The sequence below is a fragment of the Aricia agestis genome, chromosome 6, assembly GCF_905147365.1.
Source record: "Aricia agestis chromosome 6, ilAriAges1.1, whole genome shotgun sequence".
Classification (NCBI taxonomy): Eukaryota; Metazoa; Arthropoda; class Insecta; order Lepidoptera; family Lycaenidae; genus Aricia; species Aricia agestis.
This window is the reverse complement of record NC_056411.1, coordinates 215554-238521: the sequence shown is the minus strand read 5'-3', so window position 1 is coordinate 238521 and position 22968 is coordinate 215554. Positions and strand designations below refer to the sequence as shown.

At 39.5% G+C, this 22968-nt stretch overlaps 1 protein-coding gene across 1 annotated transcript; it reads right to left on the bottom strand.

Moving 5' to 3' along the window:
* Window positions 1–19343: 19343 nt before the first annotated feature.
* Window positions 19344–20754, bottom strand: LOC121727563 (actin, muscle). Its single transcript, XM_042115451.1, has one exon. The coding sequence runs from the start codon at window positions 20676–20678 to the stop codon at window positions 19548–19550; it is 1131 nt and encodes a 376-aa protein (XP_041971385.1). The 5' UTR covers window positions 20679–20754; the 3' UTR covers window positions 19344–19547.
* Window positions 20755–22968: the final 2214 nt, after the last annotated feature.

Sequence of the window (22968 nt, the reverse complement as noted above, 5' to 3'; positions counted from 1 at the left end):
TCAAAAGTGGTCACTAGCTGAAATAATTAAGGTTGGGTTGCACCAACTAGCTTTAACTATAACTGTAACATTAACTTTAACTATAACTACAGTGTAAAATGTCAAATCTTTGGTTAAAGTTAAACATGGCGTACAAGGACGCCATCCGCTCTGCTTATGTACGTATATCTGAAAATTGACTATGTTTTACAGTGTTATATTTTTCCTGTCGATTTTTACGGATAATTCAATTTTTTATACCCTCAATCCCGTTACCTGTAGCTTCAATAAAAAAAAATAAACGCAACAGACATCTGTGAATTGTTCCGGTTAAAGTTAAAGCTAAAGGACGCCATATTTAACTATAACCATAACTTTAACTTTAACTGTAACCACGCCTCTGGTGCAACCCAACCTTACATCACTATTCATCATTTAAAGTTTTCGGTTTCATCTTGAAACTGTTGAGGATCTACGAAGATGAATATATACGCTTAATAGTCATTATAATTTTGAAATAAAAACTAAGAACCATCTTTTTTGCGAAATAATTGTTAAAAATCACAACTTTGTGAAACGTTTTCTTTCGCAATGTGCTATGGACACGTCCTTCGGCTCCTGCACTACAATACTCGGCAGTTAGCGCGCGGTAATTAGATGTAAACATTGCTTGTATCACGAAACACGCGCATTAGACCCCGGCCCCCGTCCTCCGTCCTCTACGTCCCCCCGCTCCTCACTCCCGCCACACCCCCGCGGTCGTCGGCGGTTATTAATTACTGAACATTATGACAAATGTCGACTAGCTGCTACCGCTTATAGGCTTTGATTAGCATTATTAATTAATTTTATTACATCTAATTAATCTATATGATTATTTAAAAATCTTTCTCTTCAATGACATGCCAGTTGAATCATCGTACAGCCTAAATCATCGGTATACAATTCTGAAGGTTAGGTAGACCTTCTATTCTATAAAGCATAAAGTTAGTATAATAATTATTAGACTTTGAGGTAATCTGGTAGTGGGAAGCAATTATTACTGTCATAAGTGTCCGGCAGTGGAAGACGAGATACATATACTTAATTATTATCCCGAAGAAAAAAAATAAGCTTTATATTTTTATCAAAGAGAGACACATCGTTTACAAATCTAAAATTATCAGTTTTAGGTACTGTCATGAATCATAATGCAAGCCGGTAGGCTGGGATCGAGTTTTTTTTTTACTGGAAAGCTTTCAGCTTAAATTATTAAATGACGGAACTGTGTCTGTATGTCGCTGGTTGCTGGGTGACCGTAACCACGAGCAATTTCAAATAGCGTGCCATTTTGTGTTTCCTATAATTTTTAATAGAAAGAGAATGGTAGTAGCGACCGCCGATCAGATAAATTTGATTGCTCGTTTACATTCTCCAAATAGCATTTTAATTTTGTATTTAGTTCCGCTACTCGCTGCCGCGTAGCGCTGCGGTGCTGTCGGGCGTGTAGTCGGCGACGGACAATTTACAATTCAAAGCCGCTGAAAAAAAATCCTACAACACCCGACATAGCCCTTCGGCACTGCGAAGTGCACAGAACCCACTGAAGAGTGGACACGTTACAATAATGATTAAATGTCAAAGTTTTAGTTCTTTTATTAGGTACTTGAATAGCAGTTTAGCAGTGCCACAGAATATATATTAGTAGTACCAAGCAGTGCCTACTTTTTCGCAGCACGTGCAATTGTGAATTATTTTCTCTATTTTTGCAACATTTTTTACTGATGCTTCGCTCCTATTTTATTTTATTTACTTTTATATCAATGGCGTAAAATGTAGTCCTTGTATTAAAGTGACTCATCAGTGCTCACAGGTTACTTTAATATATAGGTTCGCTTTATAACTTCCTGCCGGCCGTGCAGTACCTATTATGTTGAGCGACTCCACAGTTCCCCCGTTCCGCGGGCTCAGGCGCGTATCCAGGTGGGGGGAGGGGGGGGCCTCTTTCGACGGAGGATTTCGTTAGGTTTCATTTGTTTAGTCGTAATTGTTGGAGATACGCGCCCCGCGCTCCGCCTCCGCCTCTTATTGCCTGCCGTTATTGGCTCGGCGCCACTCGTCCTCACGACTTCCTCCTTTTTAATTATACAAATCAACCGTCGACTGTAGTCTGAGTGAGCTTCATTAAAGGAGGAAATTAAAAGTTACAGGTGAAGTATTTCGGCAGTTTCGAGTTCTTCTTCAGTTGAAATAAGTATTGTACCTGCACTGCCGACTATAAACCTTATGTTTCACTTCACACAAATTCACTTCCAACATCCACGGAACTTCCGTGGCGGTGAATTTAAAATATTTAAAAATGTATTGTAGTTACAGTACATCGTAAAATTATTGACACGGTTGTTGAATGTCGGGGAAGATTTTTTTATATTCTAGGTAAGTATTTAAATTACGTCCTTATAATAATTACTTACCGCAAAAAATTAAATTAGATAAGAGGTGGGGAGTAAGAATGTCAAATTGTGCTGAATATATTATGTGTAATATTTTTGTAAAAAATCTACGAAGAAGTAGGTAAATCATTCATATTTTATTGCTAGGCTAACACTATAGAGATATACTTTTTTAACCCTCTGCGACTGACGTGGTAGTCCAACATACACCACGAAACATAAAATTCTGTTTATTTTCATTAAGTTTTAAATTTGCGCGCTGCTGGGCTCAGTGCCTTACCGTGATGACCTCGCGGGCCGGTTAAAGTGTGGGACTTGGGAGGCGGCTGCAGCTACGGAACTACCACGTCAGCGTCAACGTAAGTGTCTATTATGCTACCACCTCAGTAAAATTGTTATATTTCCATAGTGTCTCCTAAACAACCACGTCAGTAAGTTTGTGTTTACGATACAGTAGGTATTTTTTGATTATTTATAATTGAGGAAGAAGAATTTGATTTTTTAAACTAGATTGTGAACAAAATGTTCTATTTACTCATTTTTTAGATGGCAGACTCAAGCAACAACCCTACTCGTAACATAACATCGACTATAACTTTTTAAAGTTAATGTTCTCTTACGAGTATATTAGACGTGGGAGAGCCATGCTTCGGCACGAATGGGCCTGCTCGACCGGAGAAATACCACGTTTTCACAGAAAACCGACGTGAAACAGCGCTTGCGCTGTGCTTCGCCGAGTGAGTGAATTTACCGGAGGCCCAATCCCCTCCCCTATTCCCTTCCCTTCCCATCCCTACCCTCCCCCGGCATATATTGTACCGAATACGCCTTGAAACAAGAGTATGTAACAAAAGATTGCCAAGGGAGCTACGCATGCGGCATGACTATCGCTAGGGTTTTAGGTAAGGATACCCCCCCTCCACCACCAGCAGTACTATAATTTTCTGCAGATGGCAAAAAGCTACGTTATATATTTTGTCATTTTTGATTTGTGTGATCTCAATAAACACTTTAAAATTTGTTAAATAAAAATGTTTTCTCTTATTTATAATGTATTTAACATAACAAATTTGTTTATTTTTTAAATAATATAAATAAAATTGCTGTATAATTTAATTCTATAAAAATATTCAATGTTTGAATGGTGTCTCGTGTACTATCACGTCAGTACAATAATTGTAAAATTTGAGCCACGTCAGTTGCAGAGGGTTAAACTGTTTTTATTGCGGTGCTAGAAAATAATAACTTAAATAACGACAAGAACGTAAAGTGCTTATCATTCGATCGACATTATTAGTTTCAAACAAATATTATAATTTAAAAACTTAATTATAATTTGAAAAGCTTTTAAATACTGAAAAGTGCTGCCATCTATTTTAATTACACTACGTTGCCAGATGGTAGCACGCCCTCGCCTCGGCTACCCCAACAAACTACAACGAGCGGTGAACATTACGATACGAAGTAGTTCACATAACAGAACGTAGATGGCGTTTTTACAGCTGAGTTACAACAGAACTTTTCAACACTACTTTCTCTACCAACTCTACCAACACTAACGGAAGTCACTGGTCTTCTCACAACGCTGCGTGGATGAAAACCACCTGTACAACTCAAACTCAAACTCATTTTTTTATATTCGGAATAATATTTTGCAAATGTTCTCTGAAAGTCTACATGATACCTACCACCGGTTCGGGAACTAACCCGGCGAGAAGACACCGGCGTAAGAAACTCGCACGGGGACACTTTTTTACCAAAAAAAGTGAGAAAAAAAAACTAATATTTTAAAACTGTACGAGTACGCGACGCGAAAGCAAGGAAGTTCTTTTTGTTCCTTCGGAACGAATAGGAGCGAAGGAACAGAAGGGCAATAATTTTTTTTTATTGCGTAATTGTAAGTTTTAATTAAATGTCTGGACTCCAGTTGCAGAGGCTTTAGTCTATGCTCAGGTGTATTATAGGGTGTAGGGCGAGGTGTATAATAAATCCCGTAAATTGTAATATCTGTACTTCCATACTAATATTATAAATGCGAAAATGTGTCTGTTTGTGTTTCTGTCCGTCTGTCTGTCTGTGTGTTACCTCTTCATGCCCAAACCACGGAAAGAACGGACGGAAAATGTACGGTTCCCGCGCGATAAACGAGTTATGGCGCAACGGAGTTCTAGTCAACTATAATTATCAGTTTTCACAAGTGAGGACCTGAAGACAGTCTTTTCTTTGCAACGACAACGAGCATAACGTCGATGGATCGAGCCACACCCCACAGTAGCGTTGTCAAAGTTTAGACGAGAGTCGAGATCATTATTTATTTGTATAAGTAATATAGTTTTTTCGCAACAGCTGCGAACGTGTTTTCTTAAATGTGCAGGTGTAGATTGTAGCTAGTTGTTATCCACGAAAACCCTATTTTCTTGTATTTCTTGTATTTTTTTTTGGCTTAAAATCTCGCTAGGTCTCTCGAGTGTAATTTAAATAAAATCCTATTTATATCTCTACAGTGAACAGTCTATAATTATTATAATCATAATAAAAATGATTTCACCTAAATATACTGGGTTTCGCATCATATTCTTATTTAAAACAGTTTCAGGAGATCTTACTAAACAATATAATGTAGTGTACTGTGAATAGTGATGTGTGCGCGCGGTGTACATTAAACCGGCATTAGACCAAGTTAAATAGTGAATGTAAGACGCGAGCTGACACCGCCCGCGCCGCCTCCGACTGTACGTTATATCAATACGACGCGACACGGGACCGATACGATACGACATCGATGACGACTTCCTATTAGGCATCTGATAGGAATCAACACCCTTTTTCATCCATTTTAAGCATTTTATAGTTTCTGCTTTTGATTGCAGTAATCCTCAGATATAAGCTTTTCGTCCAATAATTCTAAATATTCTTATCCTTAGCCTAGAATTCAAAGCAAAAATAGATCAAAAGGGACATTGTTCTTTGAAAGGTATAGCCATTCTTTATGTCATCATAATATTGTGATAATATGTCGTGTATCGTACGGAGGCTGTATGTCGTGAGGTGTGAACGGGCCCCCGCGGCTGCGAGTGGCTAATGCGGCGACCCCCTAAACGACAATTTAATAAAGAAACCTCACCGCCCCCCCTCCGCCCCGAGCGCCCCCGCCTCCCCCCGTCGGCGCCCGCAGCACCGCAGTCCGCGCGCCTCTAATAACGTTTGTAAAAATATCCGCAGACACACAGTTAAGGCCAGGACGCGTTCTAATTTATGCCAGTAGCTTTAAACTTCGATGTATTTTAAATTCTAAGCGTTCAAGATAGATAGGGTATCGCTATATTACTTTAAATGTTTAACCTAACTTGGTTTAGCTGACCATACATTAGGTTTTATAGTAGGAGAGTCAATAACAGGCTTTGCACTTTTGCGATAACTAATTATTGATGACTATAGATTCTAGAGTAACAACAACCTGTTCCATTGCACTCTCGGTGAATTCACACTTAACTGCCTGTTTGTCATTTGTTATAGGAAGACAAATGATTACATGATACATAAGTAATAATAACTTGTGTTTTGTATTATTTTATTAATTGATTTATTTTTAATCATAGATTTATTTACAATTTTAAACTATATTAAATATTGAATGATTGGGTATATCTACTATTTATGGTTTTATAATTTATTGTTATTAATTTAATTGTTATAATTGTGGATAGTTATGAAATTATTATTTTAGCACTTTGTTATACAACTTTATGTACACTACTATCGCATTACGTAAACCCTGTAATGATAGTTTAAGTGTGTGATGATAAATATATAAATAAATAAACAAGATTGAAGTATTTTCAATTCGACTTGTTTTGACTATCTAGTGATGAATGCTGTGTTTGTATCAAGAGTGTCGTCAAAACGTAGCCATTTGTCTTATTACAGCAGATGCTGTTATAATATTGCTGAGAATGCAACGCACGTCACGTACATGGTACACTACATCAAAAGTTGTAACGATGTCTACATTCCCCGCGTTACACTTGACGTTAAAAACGATCAAAATGCTCAAAATGGGAGACATTTCAAGCGTTTTGATTGATGTAGAATTAGTTTTAAAATGTTCAGTCTGAAAACTGTACAGCATGCTTCCCCTTAAGTCAGGGGTGCGGTCTCGTGGAGTTTTATTTGCACGTCGCCTTAACCCGCGCTCGCTGCCAATATTAAATTCTGCGCCCCCGCCCCGTCCCCCCGTTCACCCCCGCGACCGCCCCCGCGCCGATTACATTATGTAGAGATAATGTGGACACAGCTACTTAAGCACCGCTTTCCTTACTAATCTCGAGGTTTTATTTATTTTTTTGCAATTTCGCTAAGAATTAGGGATGAGCCGCAGGTTGCACGACTCGTAGACGACGGGAGGTATCAAGACTCACGAGGCACGACTTAATTATATGGGGCTGAGAGTGCACAGGAGAAGTCATCTAAATAAGTATCTCGATATTAGTTTGACATAAAATGTGAATTACGCCGTTTACCTTCCTGCTATTTACGACCATTGCCATATTACAGGCAGTACTCGGCTACAAATTACGATGAACAATAATCTCGTACCTACCTCACTTAAACTGTTAAAAGGGTGAATTACAGCGTTCCTCTCGGGAAATCCATTACCGATCCATCACGGCGTTATCGAGCTATTGAGCTATTGAGTTCAATACAAAACTCCGGCATTATGCTCCGCCATTTGTTAAACATAAACGAACTTATTACCCTCTCGAAGACGAACAGAGTGACGATATTAAGTACTTAACGAGCCGAGGGGGCGTCCATAAATTGCGGGAGACGTTTTGATCTTTTTTTTCGTTCCCCGTTGAGCGTTGGTGAAATATCGTTCGATTCGCCTCGAATCCCTTCGTTTTCCCCTTTAAATGTGCTATTTTTTTAATATTTTAGTTGTTGATTTACTTTAAAAAATATATAAATTCATTATTTTAGCAGCATATGAGATAGCATTGTATGTAACGTTTCCAAACTTTAAACATTTTGAGACAATTTTTGGTAAAAAAATTACACGATATTTTCAAAGTTCTAAGTTTATCATTATCATTTATCACAAATAAAACACAACGTAATTTATGGAAGCCCCCTATAGTACTGTGGACTGCGGAGCGGATAATGTAAAGGACTTAAAAAGTAGACGAAGTTTTTATTCATATTATCGTCTTTACTGAGATATTATGTAGTCGAAGTAAATTAAGGTACTAAAGGAAGTCAGGCTTATCTTATATCTTTAAACGAGCAATTCTTGTATATATTTTTATACATAACTAGCTGTCCCGGTGAACTTCGTGCCACTTTAAAACCTTCCCTGGACTTCTACGAATATTTTAAGACTAAAATTAGCCCAATCCGTCCAGCCGTTTTCGAGTTTTAGCGTTACTAACACATTTGGAAATCCATTTTTATTATAAAGATTGGAATAGCAGAATCGGCTCCAACGATTTTCATTAAATTTAGTATATAGGGGGTTTCGGGGGCGATAAATGGATCTAGCTAGGAATCATTTTTAGAAAATGTCATTTTATTCGTGTTTTATCGAATACCGAGCAAAGCCCGGTCAAATAGCTAGTAAGGTAATTAAAAGCGCTAAATAATAGTTAAGAGCGCGATTAAATTAATATATTAATTTAATCGCGCTGTTAACTATGATAGCTTATAAGCTTAGTTATATTTAAAACTAGTTGACGCCCGCAACTCCATTGCAAAAAAAATCGTTAATTGCGTTTATGACGTATTAAAAAAACTACTTACTAGATCTCGTTTAAACCAATTTCTTTGGTAGTTTTCTATGATAATTAAAAAGTTGAATCATAATATATTCTTTTCAGGTTTATCAATTGCTTACATAGAAATAAGAGGGGATGGGGTTCACAAATTTTGCCACTTCGGTATAATCTCTGGAGCAAACTATACAGTTTTTTGAGTTTCAGTTTTAAGTTTAGAGACCCTGATTTTTTTCCTATAATTTATTATACTTATATGAAAACCTTAATGCGGTTCACCGAATACACCTACTTATCAAGTTTCAACAGTACAGTAACAGCATAGTATAGGTCTTGCTGTTTCGAAAAAAAGTAGCTATGACATACATGACGGGAGTCGGGACAGACGAACGTGACGGATTCGGTTCTGCTTTGAAGGAAAAAATCCTTCTGGGCTACGTAACCATAAAAAGCAATTCATATAAAGCACTATAACATTAAAACAACATCAGAACAAACTGTTCGAATCGTGCCATGTTAATCGGCTGGAGTATCTCCCTATGGAGAGGAATTCTTGAGCTATTTATACCAGTACTTAGCGGCCTCTTGTACTGCTGCGCTAGCCGGCGTGGCGAGTTGACGAAATCTCTATTTTAGGACGGACTTACTCGTATCATTGAATACAATGTTGAATATCTAATTATAATATTGAAGTATTTTCCTTATCACATATTAAGATAATGTAATAGAATCTCACGTGGACGAGAACTTCATAGCCAAAAAAATATTTGACCAAAGAAGAAAATTTAACAATGTGGATTGCAATTTGCAGAACATCACGTAAACGTACGAATTATTAATGACATTGACAACATGAAACTATTCTTTAGCGAACACTTTTTAGTATTATTAGTAGTACTAATGACTTGTGCTGTGCACATCTCACACGAACATACGAAAATAAAACATGTTACGTATTAAACACTTTAGCTCGTGGCATTCTGATTCTGTGTACACTCACAACCATAGAACTCCAATAATATACTACAATAATAAATGCCAAAGTGTCTTTCTGTCTGTCTGTCTGTTACCTCTGTACGACAATCTGTATATTATGTCTCAATTGCTCAGTTGGTACTCGGTAGGCTGTTGGTAGCTCAAGCCGGGGGTCGCGGGTTCGAATCCCGCCAACGGAACAAAAAGTTTTAATAAATATGACGTGTATCATATAAGAAAAATCTTAAATATATGTATAGTATAAAAATATTAAATACTAGCTGTTGCCCGCGACTTCGTCCGCGTAAATTTTAGTTATGTTTCTATAATATGATTTCAAGGAGTCCCGTCGATTTGTCATGGATCGCTGATCGCATCATCAGATCACCACGATCATGTTACCGAAATCGGGTTTCACCTTATACAACAACAAAAGAATTTTGAAAATCGGTCCACAAATGGCGTAGTTGTCCGAGACCAAAATACAAAAAATAGTAAAATATATCATCCTCCTTTTCGGAAGTTGGTTAAAAAGTAGCCTAAGTTATTCCTTACTACATCAGCTATCTGCCAAAAAAGTCCCGTCAAAATAGCTCCAGCCATTTCGGAGATTAGCCGGAACAAACAGACAGACAGACAGACATACAGACAAAAATTGTAAAAAATGTTGTTTTGGTGTATGTACCGTTTATACGTGGGAGAGCCATGCTTCGGCAAAAATGGGCCGGCTCGACCGGATAAATACCACGTTCTCACAGAAAACCGAAGTGAAACAGCGCTTGCGCTGTGTTTCGCCGAGTGAGTGAGTTTACCGGAGGCCCAATTCCCTAACCCCCACCCTATTCCCTTCCCTATCCTCAACTATTCCCTTCCCTTCCCTACCCTCCCCTATTACCCTATTCCCTCTTAAAAGGGCGGCAACGCACTTGCAGCTCTTCTGATGCTGCGAGTGTCCATGGGCGACGGAAGTTGCTTTCCATCAGGTGACCCGTTTGCTCGTTTGCCCCCTTATTTCATAAAAAAAATATACAGTCGTATGCATGTAGTAAAAAACGGTTCTTTCAATATTACAAACAGACACTCCAATTTTATTTATATGTATAGATGAATAGAACTTCCGTCGCCCATGGACACTCGCAGCATCAGAAGAGCTGCAGGTGCGTTGGCGGCCTTTTAAGAGGGAATAGGGTAATAGGGGAGGGGAGGGATGGGAAGGGAAGGGAATAGGGGAGGGTAGGGAAGGGAATAGGGTAGGGGATTGGGCCTCCAGTAAACTCACTCACTCGGCGAAACACAGCGTAAGCGCTGTTTCACGCCGGTTTTCTGTGAGAACGTGGTATTTCTCCGGTCGAGCTGGCCCATTCCTGCCGAAGCATGGCTCTCCCACGTATATATATAGTTGTTGAAACAACGCCAAAATTGCCGAACATTTATCTATAAGGATTCAAGAGTTCTGTACAGCACCTTCGGAACCAGGGTGTACTTCGGCGCAAATTCTTATTTTTTGGTAGGTTAAGCTTAAAATCTTTCAGAAAAACGTAAAATCACTATATGTTTTCATATAAATTTTAAGAAATCCTGTCGATTTCTCATGGACTGCATCATCAGATCACCACTTTTGTGACCATGTTACCAAATTTGGGCTACATCTTATACAACAACAAATGAATTTTGGAAATCGGTCTACAAACGACGGACTTGTCCGCGAACCAAAATAAAAAAAGTGAAATATATCCTCCTCCTTTTCGGAAGTCGGTTAATAAGTAGCCTAAGTTATGCCTTACTACATCAGCTATGTGCCAAAAAAAGTCCCGTCAAAATAGCTCCAGCCATTTCAGAGATTAGCCGGAACAAACAGACAGACAGACAGACAGACATACAGATAAAAATTGTAAAAAATGTTGTTTTGGTGTATGTAGCGTATATAGATTCATAATATACATGTAGTAAAAAACGGTTCTTTCAATATTACAAACAGACACTCCAATTTTATTTATATGTATAGCTGTATAGATATTTCCGTTGTCTGGTACCCGTAACACAAGTCCTTCAGGTACTTAGCACGGGGCCAGACTGACGTGGGGTGGAGCGTCCATAGATATTTTTATATTATTATTATTATTTTCCGCCCAAGCCACTGAACCGATTTTGCTGAAATTTGATATAGAGATACTTTGAGTCTCGGTAAAGGACATGCCTACTTAGGATACTTTATATCCTGAAATAATGTACGGTTTCCGTGAGATAAACGAAATTGACGCAACGGAGTTGCGGGCGTCATCTAGTATGTAAAATACGTTTTGAAGTTTTTCATAAATTGATTTCAATAGGTATTGTTCGGCAGTCGGGGACAGGAGAGATAGAGAGAGAGACAGGCGAGAGAGAGAGAGAGTCACAGTGTCGTGATGACGGCTGTATAGAGTACAGAGACCTTTATGATTCGAACAATTACTGACGTCGATGTTCAATTTCAGATTTAACAATAAATATTTGAAAGTTGTATAAAAATATAACGTTTTTGATACCTTTTCATAAAGTGATTATATTTCTGGAAATATCTTTTGAAGTACATTAATTTAACGCCCACACTAAATATTTTATAAAAAAAACGAGCTTTTGCCCGCGGCTTCGCTCGCGTTAAGAAGTACATATATACAAACTTTCATACCCTATTTTAACCCCTTGGAGGTGGAATTGATTAAAATCCTTTCTTAGCGGATGCCTACGTCATAATATCTACCTGCATGCCTAATATATATATATATATATATATATATATATATATATATATATATATATTAGGCTCACAAACTACTGGCGACTGTTCAGCTGTGCCGTATATCAGACTACAGCTTATTTCGTATTATTATATCGTATAGTATTTATGTATGTATATTTCTGTGCACAGCATAATAAAGCAGTGGAAGCTACGTCGCGACTCTTGACTCCCGAGTAACATCTATTTACTATTTCAGTTCGTGCGTCTTTCTATTACGGTATTTAATTGTACTCCTTCTGCAGGTATTGCCGTTTGATCGGCCCAGCGCGGGAGGAGGCGGTGGAGGTGAGCCATTCAATCGGCAGTTATTAAGTGAGAAATTAATAAAAACCTTTAAGCCGACCCCTAAACAACATTCCGGGCGCCGACACCGTATCGATACACTCACGGGGGTGCTCGGGGGTCCCCCACGACCCCCCGGCCACCCGGGACCCCCGCAGGTTAATAATCATTATTAATATAGTTTAGCAGTCGTTATAGTTCTAAATGAACCGCCGGCAACTTGCTTAATATCGCCGCTCGCAAATACTCGCGGTCGGCGCGAGGCCGGGCGCCAAACGGGAATTCGCATTGTACGAGTATACACTCGACTTTATCAGAAGTGGTTTTATCTTCATTACATTTGCATTAGAAATCCAAAAATAATATATAATCGTTTGGTTACATAAAGTTGCAAAACCATTTTACCAACAGGAATATGAAGGTGTCAAGCCGTACTGGCTCACGTGTGCGCTTTTACAACTCTTCATAAATTTTGTTACTTAATTACTTCAGAAAATTATAAGATTTTTCAAGAGTAAGAAGTAGGTTACTTGTAATGAATTGTTGATGTAATTTTAGTTGAGAGCACTGTCGACCACTTTATTAGTTTCGAAATGGAAAAATCTAGTAAGAATTTACATCTGAATCAGTTTATTGGTGCTAGAGCTACAAAGGTGTCACAGACTAAAACTTTAAACATATAATATTTCGTTGGGGGTTAAACTTCGTCAGCTTATGACGAGTAATAAAAATGTCTCTCACCTCCCGGGCTATGCGGATGTCGTCTATCAGTTACAGATAACGCGAGCTCTGCGTATATTTCATTACGCCGGGGGGAGTCTGCGGGGGTGGGGGCGCTGGAGGGAGGGGGGAGGGGGCGCCGAGCAACTTACCTCGTTATGACTTGTTACTGGGTAATGTCGTTAGAGGAGTAGGTGTAGCCTTTGTACAATAGGATTTTTATTGTTTAATACTTGCGCGTAAATTTTCATACACAATCTATCATATTATATCACACTATGAAGAGACCTTAAGATTACAGAAGGTACTTAAATTAAGATAAACTATAATAATTTATAATCAATGTATGAAAAACCGTCTTCCTTAAAGTTTGGTGTTCCCGCCTCGAGAGTTGAAAATTGTGATACATTCGATTAAGAACTCGGTGATGGAACTAACACTTGCCGAAGCTAACTTCAGCAAGTGTAACTAATAGTTTCCGAGGACCGAGAGGGGTTAAGTGTCAAGACATTTTGTGTGTCGCATACCGCTTTGTTTATCAGTATCTATAATAGCTATGGACGCTTCACACCACGTCAGTCTGGCCCCGTGGTAATTATCTGAAGGACTTGTGTTACAGGTACCAGACTACGGAAATATATTTAATACTTTTATACTATACATATATTTAAGATTTTTATTGATGATACACATATTTATTACACATCCATAACCCAGGAACTTTGAAAACTTTTTGTTCCGTCGGCGGGATCGAACCCGCCACCCCCGGCTTGAGCTACCAACGCGCTCACCACTGAGCCACAGAGGTCGTCAAAGATAATGGTTTGTAGTTTGGTTTGTTGTTTTCGAGGTAGACTAGATTTCAACTTAAATCTTTATCATTAAATATCATCTCATTTGCCGAATACGCTCTCTAAAACATAGAGAACTTTTTCGGTCAGTCTCTAAATTTGCAAATAGTCGTTGGAAAACTGCAGCTCCTTTTCTTTTCCTGTCTCAAAGGAATCGTTTTAAATGATAATAAGTTGTAAATGTAAGCAGATAATGATATCTCATCTCGAATAAAGTCTCCGAAGTCTGCTCGCCATCGATCGCGGTCCGATTGTTTGCGAGTATAATTACCCCGCAAATGAGCGACACACAACGACAACAATCAGCCCGGCCGAGGGAGTGGCGGGAGGGACTGCGGCTGAGGCGGTCATTATATGGAGACGCAGTGCCCGTTTGGCGTTTTCTTCAATACGACGACCCCGACTGTCTGCAGCGTCAAATCGTAGCGTATCTGATATCTCCTGAAACTTTTCGCCATCGTCCCACGCGAAAAATATACCATCCTCATCACCTTGATGAGTGGCAGTATTCCACCGTGCGTTTTTCGCGTAACTTTCTGCCGCGCACTGCAAAACTCTGGAACGAACTGTCACCAGCGATATTTCCGGGCCTATACAGGCCTATACAGGCCGGCAACGCACCTGCAGCTCTTCTGATGTTGCGAGTGTCCGCGGGCGACGGTTGCTTGTTGGTTGCTCTCTATCAGTTCCATTTGCTCTTTGCCCCCTTATTTTATAAAAAAATGTCTTAAAACAAGATAATAATATTATGTACAAAAATAGAAACTAGAATATGATAGTTATTTAATATTAATTCTAAATAAGTAACTAAATATCTAGAGTAGATATCCTATTCTTAGCTTAAGAAGCAAGCTTAGAGAAGATATTTAAAGATTATATTATTATTATCGACATACTTGTAACTATTAACAATATTATGAAGTGATGAACTATTCCGGACAGACGGGAGTTCGCGAAGCATGAGACATGTCACATAATATGTGTTGTTCACGAGTGGCTGCCATATGTGGCGGGATGTGACAAACATAATATTTTCACATGAACATGATACAAACATAGCATTTCGTTATATTAAGAGTCCGGGTGCCATTGCAGTTCTCATATAAACGTAATACCAAGGTAAGATAAGATAAGATAAGATAAGATAAGATAAGATAAGATAAGATAAGATAAGATAAGATAAGATAAGATAAGATAAGATAAGATAAGATAAGATAAGATAAGATAAGATAAGATAAGATAAGATAAGATAAGATAAGATAAGATAAGATAAGATAAGATAAGATAAGATAAGATAAGATAAGATAAGATAAGATAAGATAAGATAAGATAAGATAAGATAAGATAAGATAAGATAAGATAAGATAAGATAAATACTCTTTATTGTGCACATATAATATTATAACAATTTAAAGACATTTTTTAAAACACAAGTATAACACAATGGCGGCCTTATTACTAATTAGTAATTTTTTCCAGGCAACCACGGGTAGAGGAAACATATATATTAAATAAGGTGAATGTGCCATAAACAAATACTATATAATATTAAATATACAAAATGTAATAAAGTACATAATATAAATAAATACACACATATACATAATAAATATTAATCTAAAATACATACATACGAACATAAATAATTTATAACAAAGTATGGTACATTTTTATGTAATTGTGATATTTTATCAATAGATAAATAATAATTATAAATAATTGTATCGATAGCCAGGAAATTTAAGTGGAGCAATTATCATTATTAGCAATAGTAAGAAAGTGTTGCTTGGCCAAGGTCTTAAACCGACTTAAAGTTTTAGTCATTTTTATATCTCTAGGTAAGGCATTCCAAATTTTTATTCCAGTAATAGTGAAGGAGGAACCATAGAATTTGGTGTTATGTACAGGCATTTCTAAGAGCAAATTAGACACCGACCTTAAATCCTTAAGATCCGCCCGTCGAAATAAGAATATTTTTTTTTAAATATGAAGGTATACTTAATGGAAAATACAAGACATAGTACGCGAGCATCCCGTCGAAGACGAATAGGCAACCACCTAAGCTTGGCGCGGTATTCGGAGATGTGGTCGAATTTGCGAAGGCCGAATATGAACCTTATAGCAAGATTCTGCAAACGCTCGAGTTTGTTAAGTTGGTCCTCTGTTAGATTCACAAAACAAGTGTCTGCATAATCAAGCGTAGGCAGAAACAGCGATTCAGCAATCTTAATTTTTGTGGGAATGGGAAGTAGGTAACGTAGGCGAGATAGAGAGTGCCAGGTTGCGTATATTTTCCTACTGATCTCTTTAATGTGTTGTGTCCATGATAAAGTTTGGTCGAGGTATACTCCTAAATTTTTAACTACTTTAGTAAAGGGAACTACAACGCCATTCACGACCACCTGCGGTAAGCAATTGAAGTCAACCCTAGATATTAGCCCAGGACTACCAATGAGAATTAACTGAGTCTTAGCTGGGTTAATAAAGAGACCATGGCGTTTACTCCAATTACAAAATATTATGTTAAGGTCACTGTTTAATTTGTGGATAGTGGTAGTATGTCATGTGGGTATGACTGACAATAAATTTGGAAGTCATCAGCGTAAAGGTGAAAATATGAGGATAGCGATTGGGTGATGCTGTTTATAAAAAGTGCAAAAAGCAGGGGAGACAGCACACCACCCTGAGGGACGCCAGCAAGAATCATGGACCAATCGGAAGCAGTATTAGCTACATTAACTCTTTGTCGACGCCCCACAAGGTAGCTGCGAAATAGCTCAATAACTTGAGGTGCGAAATTATAAACTCTAAGCATACCAATCAATACATCGTGATCGACAGCATTAAAAGCATTGCTAAAATTTAGCAGTGCCAGTAGAGTAAGTTGCTTATCATCCATGGCACGTCTAATGTCGTCGGTGACCTTAATAAGAGCAGTAGTCATACTATGTCCACGTCGAAAGCCAGACTGAAAAGAGCTGAGCAGGTTATTCTACATAACATAATTCGTGAGCTGCTGACCTATAAGTTTTTCAAAAACTTTGGAGAGAAATGGCAATATTGAAATTGGGCGAAAGTCTGATGCAACCTTAGGTCGAGCAGATTTTGGTAGTGGGATTATAGTGGCATTTTTCCAGGTATTAGGGAATACGGAAGAATTAGCACCATGATTAAAGATATCGACAAGCACCGGTGCAATGATGTCCAAAACAGGAATTATCATCTTTCGGCTGATTCCGTCGTCACCGACGGCATTCGAGGATATGGACGCTATATGCCTTTTAACTTCGTCCCCAGTAAATTGGTTAAGTTGGAATGGCGGAGTATCAGGAGTGGGTAAGTGGGAAAGACGATTCAAGGTTAATGATTTTAGGCATTGGTCAAGGTAATTACTATCTTAAGCTGAATAATAACTCAAATATGGTATATTATTCTCGTATGGGAAATGATCTTGGTATTACGTTTGTATGAGAATTGCGATGGCACCCAGACTCTTAAGCATCTTTCATTTATTATGTCTAATAGAAAAAGTCATTCGACAGTGCAGCGGACATAATTTTCGTACGGAGACCTTTGGTTATATCAGAAGATACACGCCCTTTATCTCAATCTAAACGCTGACTAAATAAGGCGATACGACGTTGCCAAAATTCGTGCGATAACAGCGATTGAGTATTAATAGTCGCGTGCGCATGCCAGCACACACACACATACACACACACATGGCGAACAGCTGATCGGCCACATGGAACACCATAAACAATATTCAATGAGTGACTCACGAAGTCACGATCTCGCGTTTGCCAAATACTCAGCTTTACATAATACATTGTAAAACTTATAACATGAATAATAAACAATAGATTCCCAAATCAGAGATGACCTTTTTAACAGTTGCACGTCTGTGTCAAACCTATTTTCCAAAAAAACAAATTAATTATGTTTTAATACCATATTGCTAAGACTCATGCGCGCGTCGGAGTACTCTATCTCATACAGCTATTCTGCTCTATTTTGTCCTAAAAGTATACAATAATAATAATTATTGTGTTCGGCATAAAATAGTGTGTAACTAACATTCAATTTCATAGACACCTACATAATTTATCTTACAACCTAACTTAAAGTAAAAATGAAGTCGGCCATCTCTGATAATCGTCAACTCTAGGTAGAAACTAGACAGCCCTATATAAACACATTTCTAAAAAAATCAACCTGTATAATGTATAATGTGTACACTTATGCAAACATAAGTCTAACTTTTGCAATGTTTTGTCCTTGTCTGGTAAGCGAATTTTCTTAGGAGTGATCAATTCAGTTCAATGTATTTATTTTGCTTATGTGTTGACAAAACGAAGTGGTATCGACTGAGTCTCTTCCGAGTGCCTAGGGCTTGGGTGTGCTCGACAGACGTCGAGTATACAATATTCTCAGTTTATAATATTATGTAAGTCTACAGGTCAATGAAATCATAAACAAGCGTTAAAAATTTAAAATCGCAATTGAAAGAGAATCGAGACTCTCAAGTCGCAGCGGCTCTCCGCGTCGTACGTCTCCGGCACGCCGCGGTTTGTGTAAAACGATACAAGATCACTTATGGCCGCTGACGATATATTTTTGAGTGGAGTGTCGCCAACACTGCGTTGCGTCACGTCACACGTGCCCGACACGTTGTCGGACACGACGCGGACACGGGACGACGGCGACCCACACTCCACCCGGATACTAATCGGACCGATGGCCTAAACGAAAACACTACGTGGGCACCGCACGTCCACAGGGTATATTATTATTAGTAGGAAACGCACGTCGAAGCTAAAGATGCGAGGCTAAACTCCACCGAGTTGTTTACTGAAATATAATTAGAGAAATGTTTTCTAACATCGAAATAGAGATGCGGGAGGGGCGCGGGGGGCGGAGAGCGGCCCCCGGGTAGCGGCGCCGTCCGGGGGCCGCTAAATATAGCGTGCCGCGCCGGGCCCCGCACGCCGATACCGCGCCTGCTGCGCGCGCGCAAGGCATGAGTTTCTATGGCGACAGGCGCCGCGCCGCGCCGACACTAAAATTAGAAAACGCTCGGAAGGCGGGAGTTGCGTTGACTATTTATGGTAGTGCATGTGGCCGCTAATTCTAGTGCGCGGGGGGCGACCTCCGCGTCTATATCCGTCCCGCATCCCTCCCCCTCCCACTCTCGCCCTGGCGGGCCCAGCGATTACTGTATGCCATTCGACATGTTAGCAGAAGCCCCATCGGCCACGATCTATATTTCGACTGACCCAGTTTCGGTCGGGTGCCTTCGGGTCCCGATGGCCCACATCGAGTCCCGTGCACGTGCAGCGCGCGTGACGCGAGCCGCACGTGCGGGGACCCGGCCGGGGTCCGCCGCTCCGGTGATGCGAGGGAGGTGCGAGGTGGAGGACGATGAATCAAAATCCAAAATCAACGAGTGTATAAAAAGAAATAATGTAATTAAAATAAATAAATTAACCGTTTATTTATTAATTACAAAGTCGGCGAAGAGATCCATAACGACCCCGTGTATAATAATAAAAATAAAAAAGAAATTAAAATTATATAAATTTTACAATAAATTACATTATAATAATAGTAAGATGGCGTAATTAGATGTTCAGTTCTGTCAGGTATCACTACGTACAACGTACAAAATGCTTGCGTTCCGAACTCGGCACGAGAACACCACAACACACACTCGCTCAGGCGGCGGCGGCGCCGGGCGGCGGGCCGCGGGGGGGGGACGCGCTTAGAAGCACTTGCGGTGGACGATGCCGGGGCCGGACTCGTCGTACTCCTCCTTGGAGATCCACATCTGCTGGAAGGTGGAGAGGGAGGCCAGGATGGATCCTCCGATCCATACGGAGTACTTCCTCTCGGGGGGAGCGATGATCTTGATCTTGATGGTGGAGGGCGCGAGGGCGGTGATCTCCTTCTGCATCCTGTCGGCGATACCGGGGTACATGGTGGTACCACCGGACATGACGGTGTTGGCGTACAGGTCCTTACGGATGTCGACGTCGCACTTCATGATGGAGTTGTACACGGTCTCGTGGATGCCGCACGATTCCATACCCAGGAATGAGGGCTGGAAGAGGGCCTCGGGGCAGCGGAACCTCTCGTTGCCGATGGTGATGACCTGACCGTCGGGAAGCTCATACGACTTCTCGAGGGAGGTGGAGGCGGCGGCGGTGGCCATCTCCTGCTCGAAGTCGAGGGCGACGTAGCAGAGCTTCTCCTTGATGTCGCGGACGATTTCCCTCTCAGCGGTGGTGGTGAAAGAGTAGCCCCTCTCGGTGAGGATCTTCATGAGGTAGTCGGTCAAGTCACGGCCGGCCAAGTCCAGACGGAGGATGGCGTGGGGCAGGGCGTAACCCTCGTAGATGGGGACGGTGTGGGAGACGCCATCACCGGAGTCCAGGACGATACCGGTGGTACGACCGGAGGCGTACAGGGAGAGCACGGCCTGGATGGCGACGTACATGGCGGGTGAGTTGAAGGTCTCGAACATGATTTGGGTCATCTTTTCCCTGTTGGCTTTGGGGTTCAGGGGGGCCTCGGTCAGGAGGACGGGGTGCTCCTCGGGGGCGACGCGCAGCTCGTTGTAGAAGGTGTGGTGCCAGATCTTCTCCATGTCGTCCCAGTTGGTGATGATGCCGTGCTCGATGGGGTACTTCAGGGTGAGGATACCTCTCTTGCTCTGGGCCTCGTCTCCTACGTAGGAGTCCTTCTGACCCATACCGACCATCACGCCCTGGTGGCGCGGGCGACCGACGATGGACGGGAAGACGGCGCGGGGCGCGTCGTCGCCGGCGAAACCGGCCTTGCACATGCCGGAGCCATTGTCCACTACGAGCGCAGCAACATCGTCGTCGCACATTTTGAGTTTTTTGTGTGTTCACGGGACGCGCTAGGAATTGACTCTACGGCAGCGAGACTGCGAGTGCGGCGGAACTCGGCGGGGGCCCGTTATATAGGCGCGGGCGGCGACGCGCGGCGCTCCATACAAGGCGCGCCGCCCGGCCGCCCGCCCGCCCCAACGCCGCCCGAGCGAGCGAGACCGCGGCGAGTTCACACATTTCGTCAACTTAATCTATGATAACTTCGACTTATTGCACTTAGAATATGCAGTCCGAACGTTTATTTTTACTGCGCCTATGGAATCTGCGCCGGCGCAGCGCTGCGCTTTCGGCCATTTCGGGCCATGAGCGGCGTGCGCCGATAAACTGATTGCAGCGATATAACATTAACATACAAACTATACAGACACAACATTCGTATTATTATAGATTATTATGAACAAGTAGCATTTTTTACTTAAAAAAACAATAATATAATATGAGAAATAATACACAGGTTATAAAAAAATAATCCAAAACGTACAGATTAATCAGATTCAATCGGATACAAGTTACAACTAAAATAAAAAATATATGAGATAGCTTAAATATATAATAATCATTATAAAAATTACAAGAATCCAGTATTTTATTTCTAGAAAGTAAAATAGTGGATTGTTTTAATATTAATATTAGAGCAATATTTTTCTCCTAACTTCAACATCCTTATCTTGTTATGTTATGCACTTAGTAGCAGCCTCCTTGGCAATTCAGTAAACTTGATCAATAGTAATTAATGTTACAGTTATTTCACTTATGATATTACTTTTTTTAATTTAATATCATAAATATAAAAAATTATACTGCTATATAGTGGCAATAAAATGGTGTATCATGTTCACTTAAAAAGTTTAATAGCTGTACACAACTGCTTCGATTGACTGCGATCTTTAAACAAAAACGGCAACATTAATTAAAGTGAATAAAAACATTGTGGTTATAATTTATTATTATATTATTATAATTAATAGCTACGGAACCAATTGCGTAAAACTACACAATATTATGTTCTAAACATGCAGTTGGGACACGGAGGTGTGCCTCACATGACAATATCATACATAACAATATCATACATGACAATATCATACACGACAATACGGACTTTCTAAATTTTGTAACTTACCTTACTCTAGTATTTAAACTTAAATTAATTTTAAAGACATAATTTTGTGTAAATATGATTACTATAACAAATCCTTTATAACTACATAATACAGGTGATGACTAAAAGTAATTTTAAGACATCTTGTTTATAGTTGAAGGGGACAAATTCTTGTCTTAGTTATCAGCCGATCTCTATACGTGGAATTTGTATAAATGCTTAGGAATATTAATATAAGAAGTATTACATGTACCTAAATGTGTACGGTCGATTTTACTATATTAAAGTGATACTATCATTTCAGTTTGATAATGAATGTACTTCTAGCTTTGAATTTCTTCATCATTGTTACAAAAAAAATCATTAAGTATCCCAATAAATGATTCTCCTGCATGGAAAATAAAACACTTTTTCATTAGCTTCAATAAAGATTATTAATTGAGTTACGTATTGTCATAACTAAACCGACGAATTCTTTTGTATGAATAGAAATAACAACTATTTAATATAGATAAACGTAATATAGATTTTAATGCTACGGATATCCCTAATAATTTATTTACTATTGATTAAATCGATGCTTGGTACTACATGCTAGATTATTCCTGCGTTTATGCTGAAACTGACGATTTTAACTCTACCTTTTGTGTGCAGGCAAGAATCAGTTTCCATTGTGCTTTACTTCGGGTATAAAAAATATTGACCAATCCACAATATTTAAAAAAGTCGGTCTTGCCGTTTCGGAAGAGTTTTGGAACAAATATATACGCTGTAGTTTTTAGAGATCGCCCAATTGTCGAAATTCGACCTTTTTCTTTTGGCTCGCCGTTTACAGTATTGAGTATTTCGGATGTAATAAAAAAAAACAATAATCCATTTGTAATTTGACAACAGACTTCAACCGTAAACAAAAGAGTATAATTCGTATGTATAGGCTTGTCATTCAAAAAGATGGTAGTGTGCACATTATAGTGTGTGTAATGTTTTATTTGTTAAAAATGAATGAAAATGATAAAAGCATAATTTCAAAATAATATTGGCTCGATGCACTTCTTCACCATAACGAATAAACGTGCAAGTGCTCTTACCCAAAATTTTTGTTTCATATAAAAATACGAAAAAATACAAAAAAATTAAAAAAATTACATTGGTGTATCATAATTATA

Excerpts from the sequence above, each read along its gene's own strand:
- LOC121727563 (XM_042115451.1), bottom strand. The coding sequence starts at position 20,678 with ATGTGCGACGACGATGTTGCTGCGCTCGTAGTGGACAATGGCTCCGGC.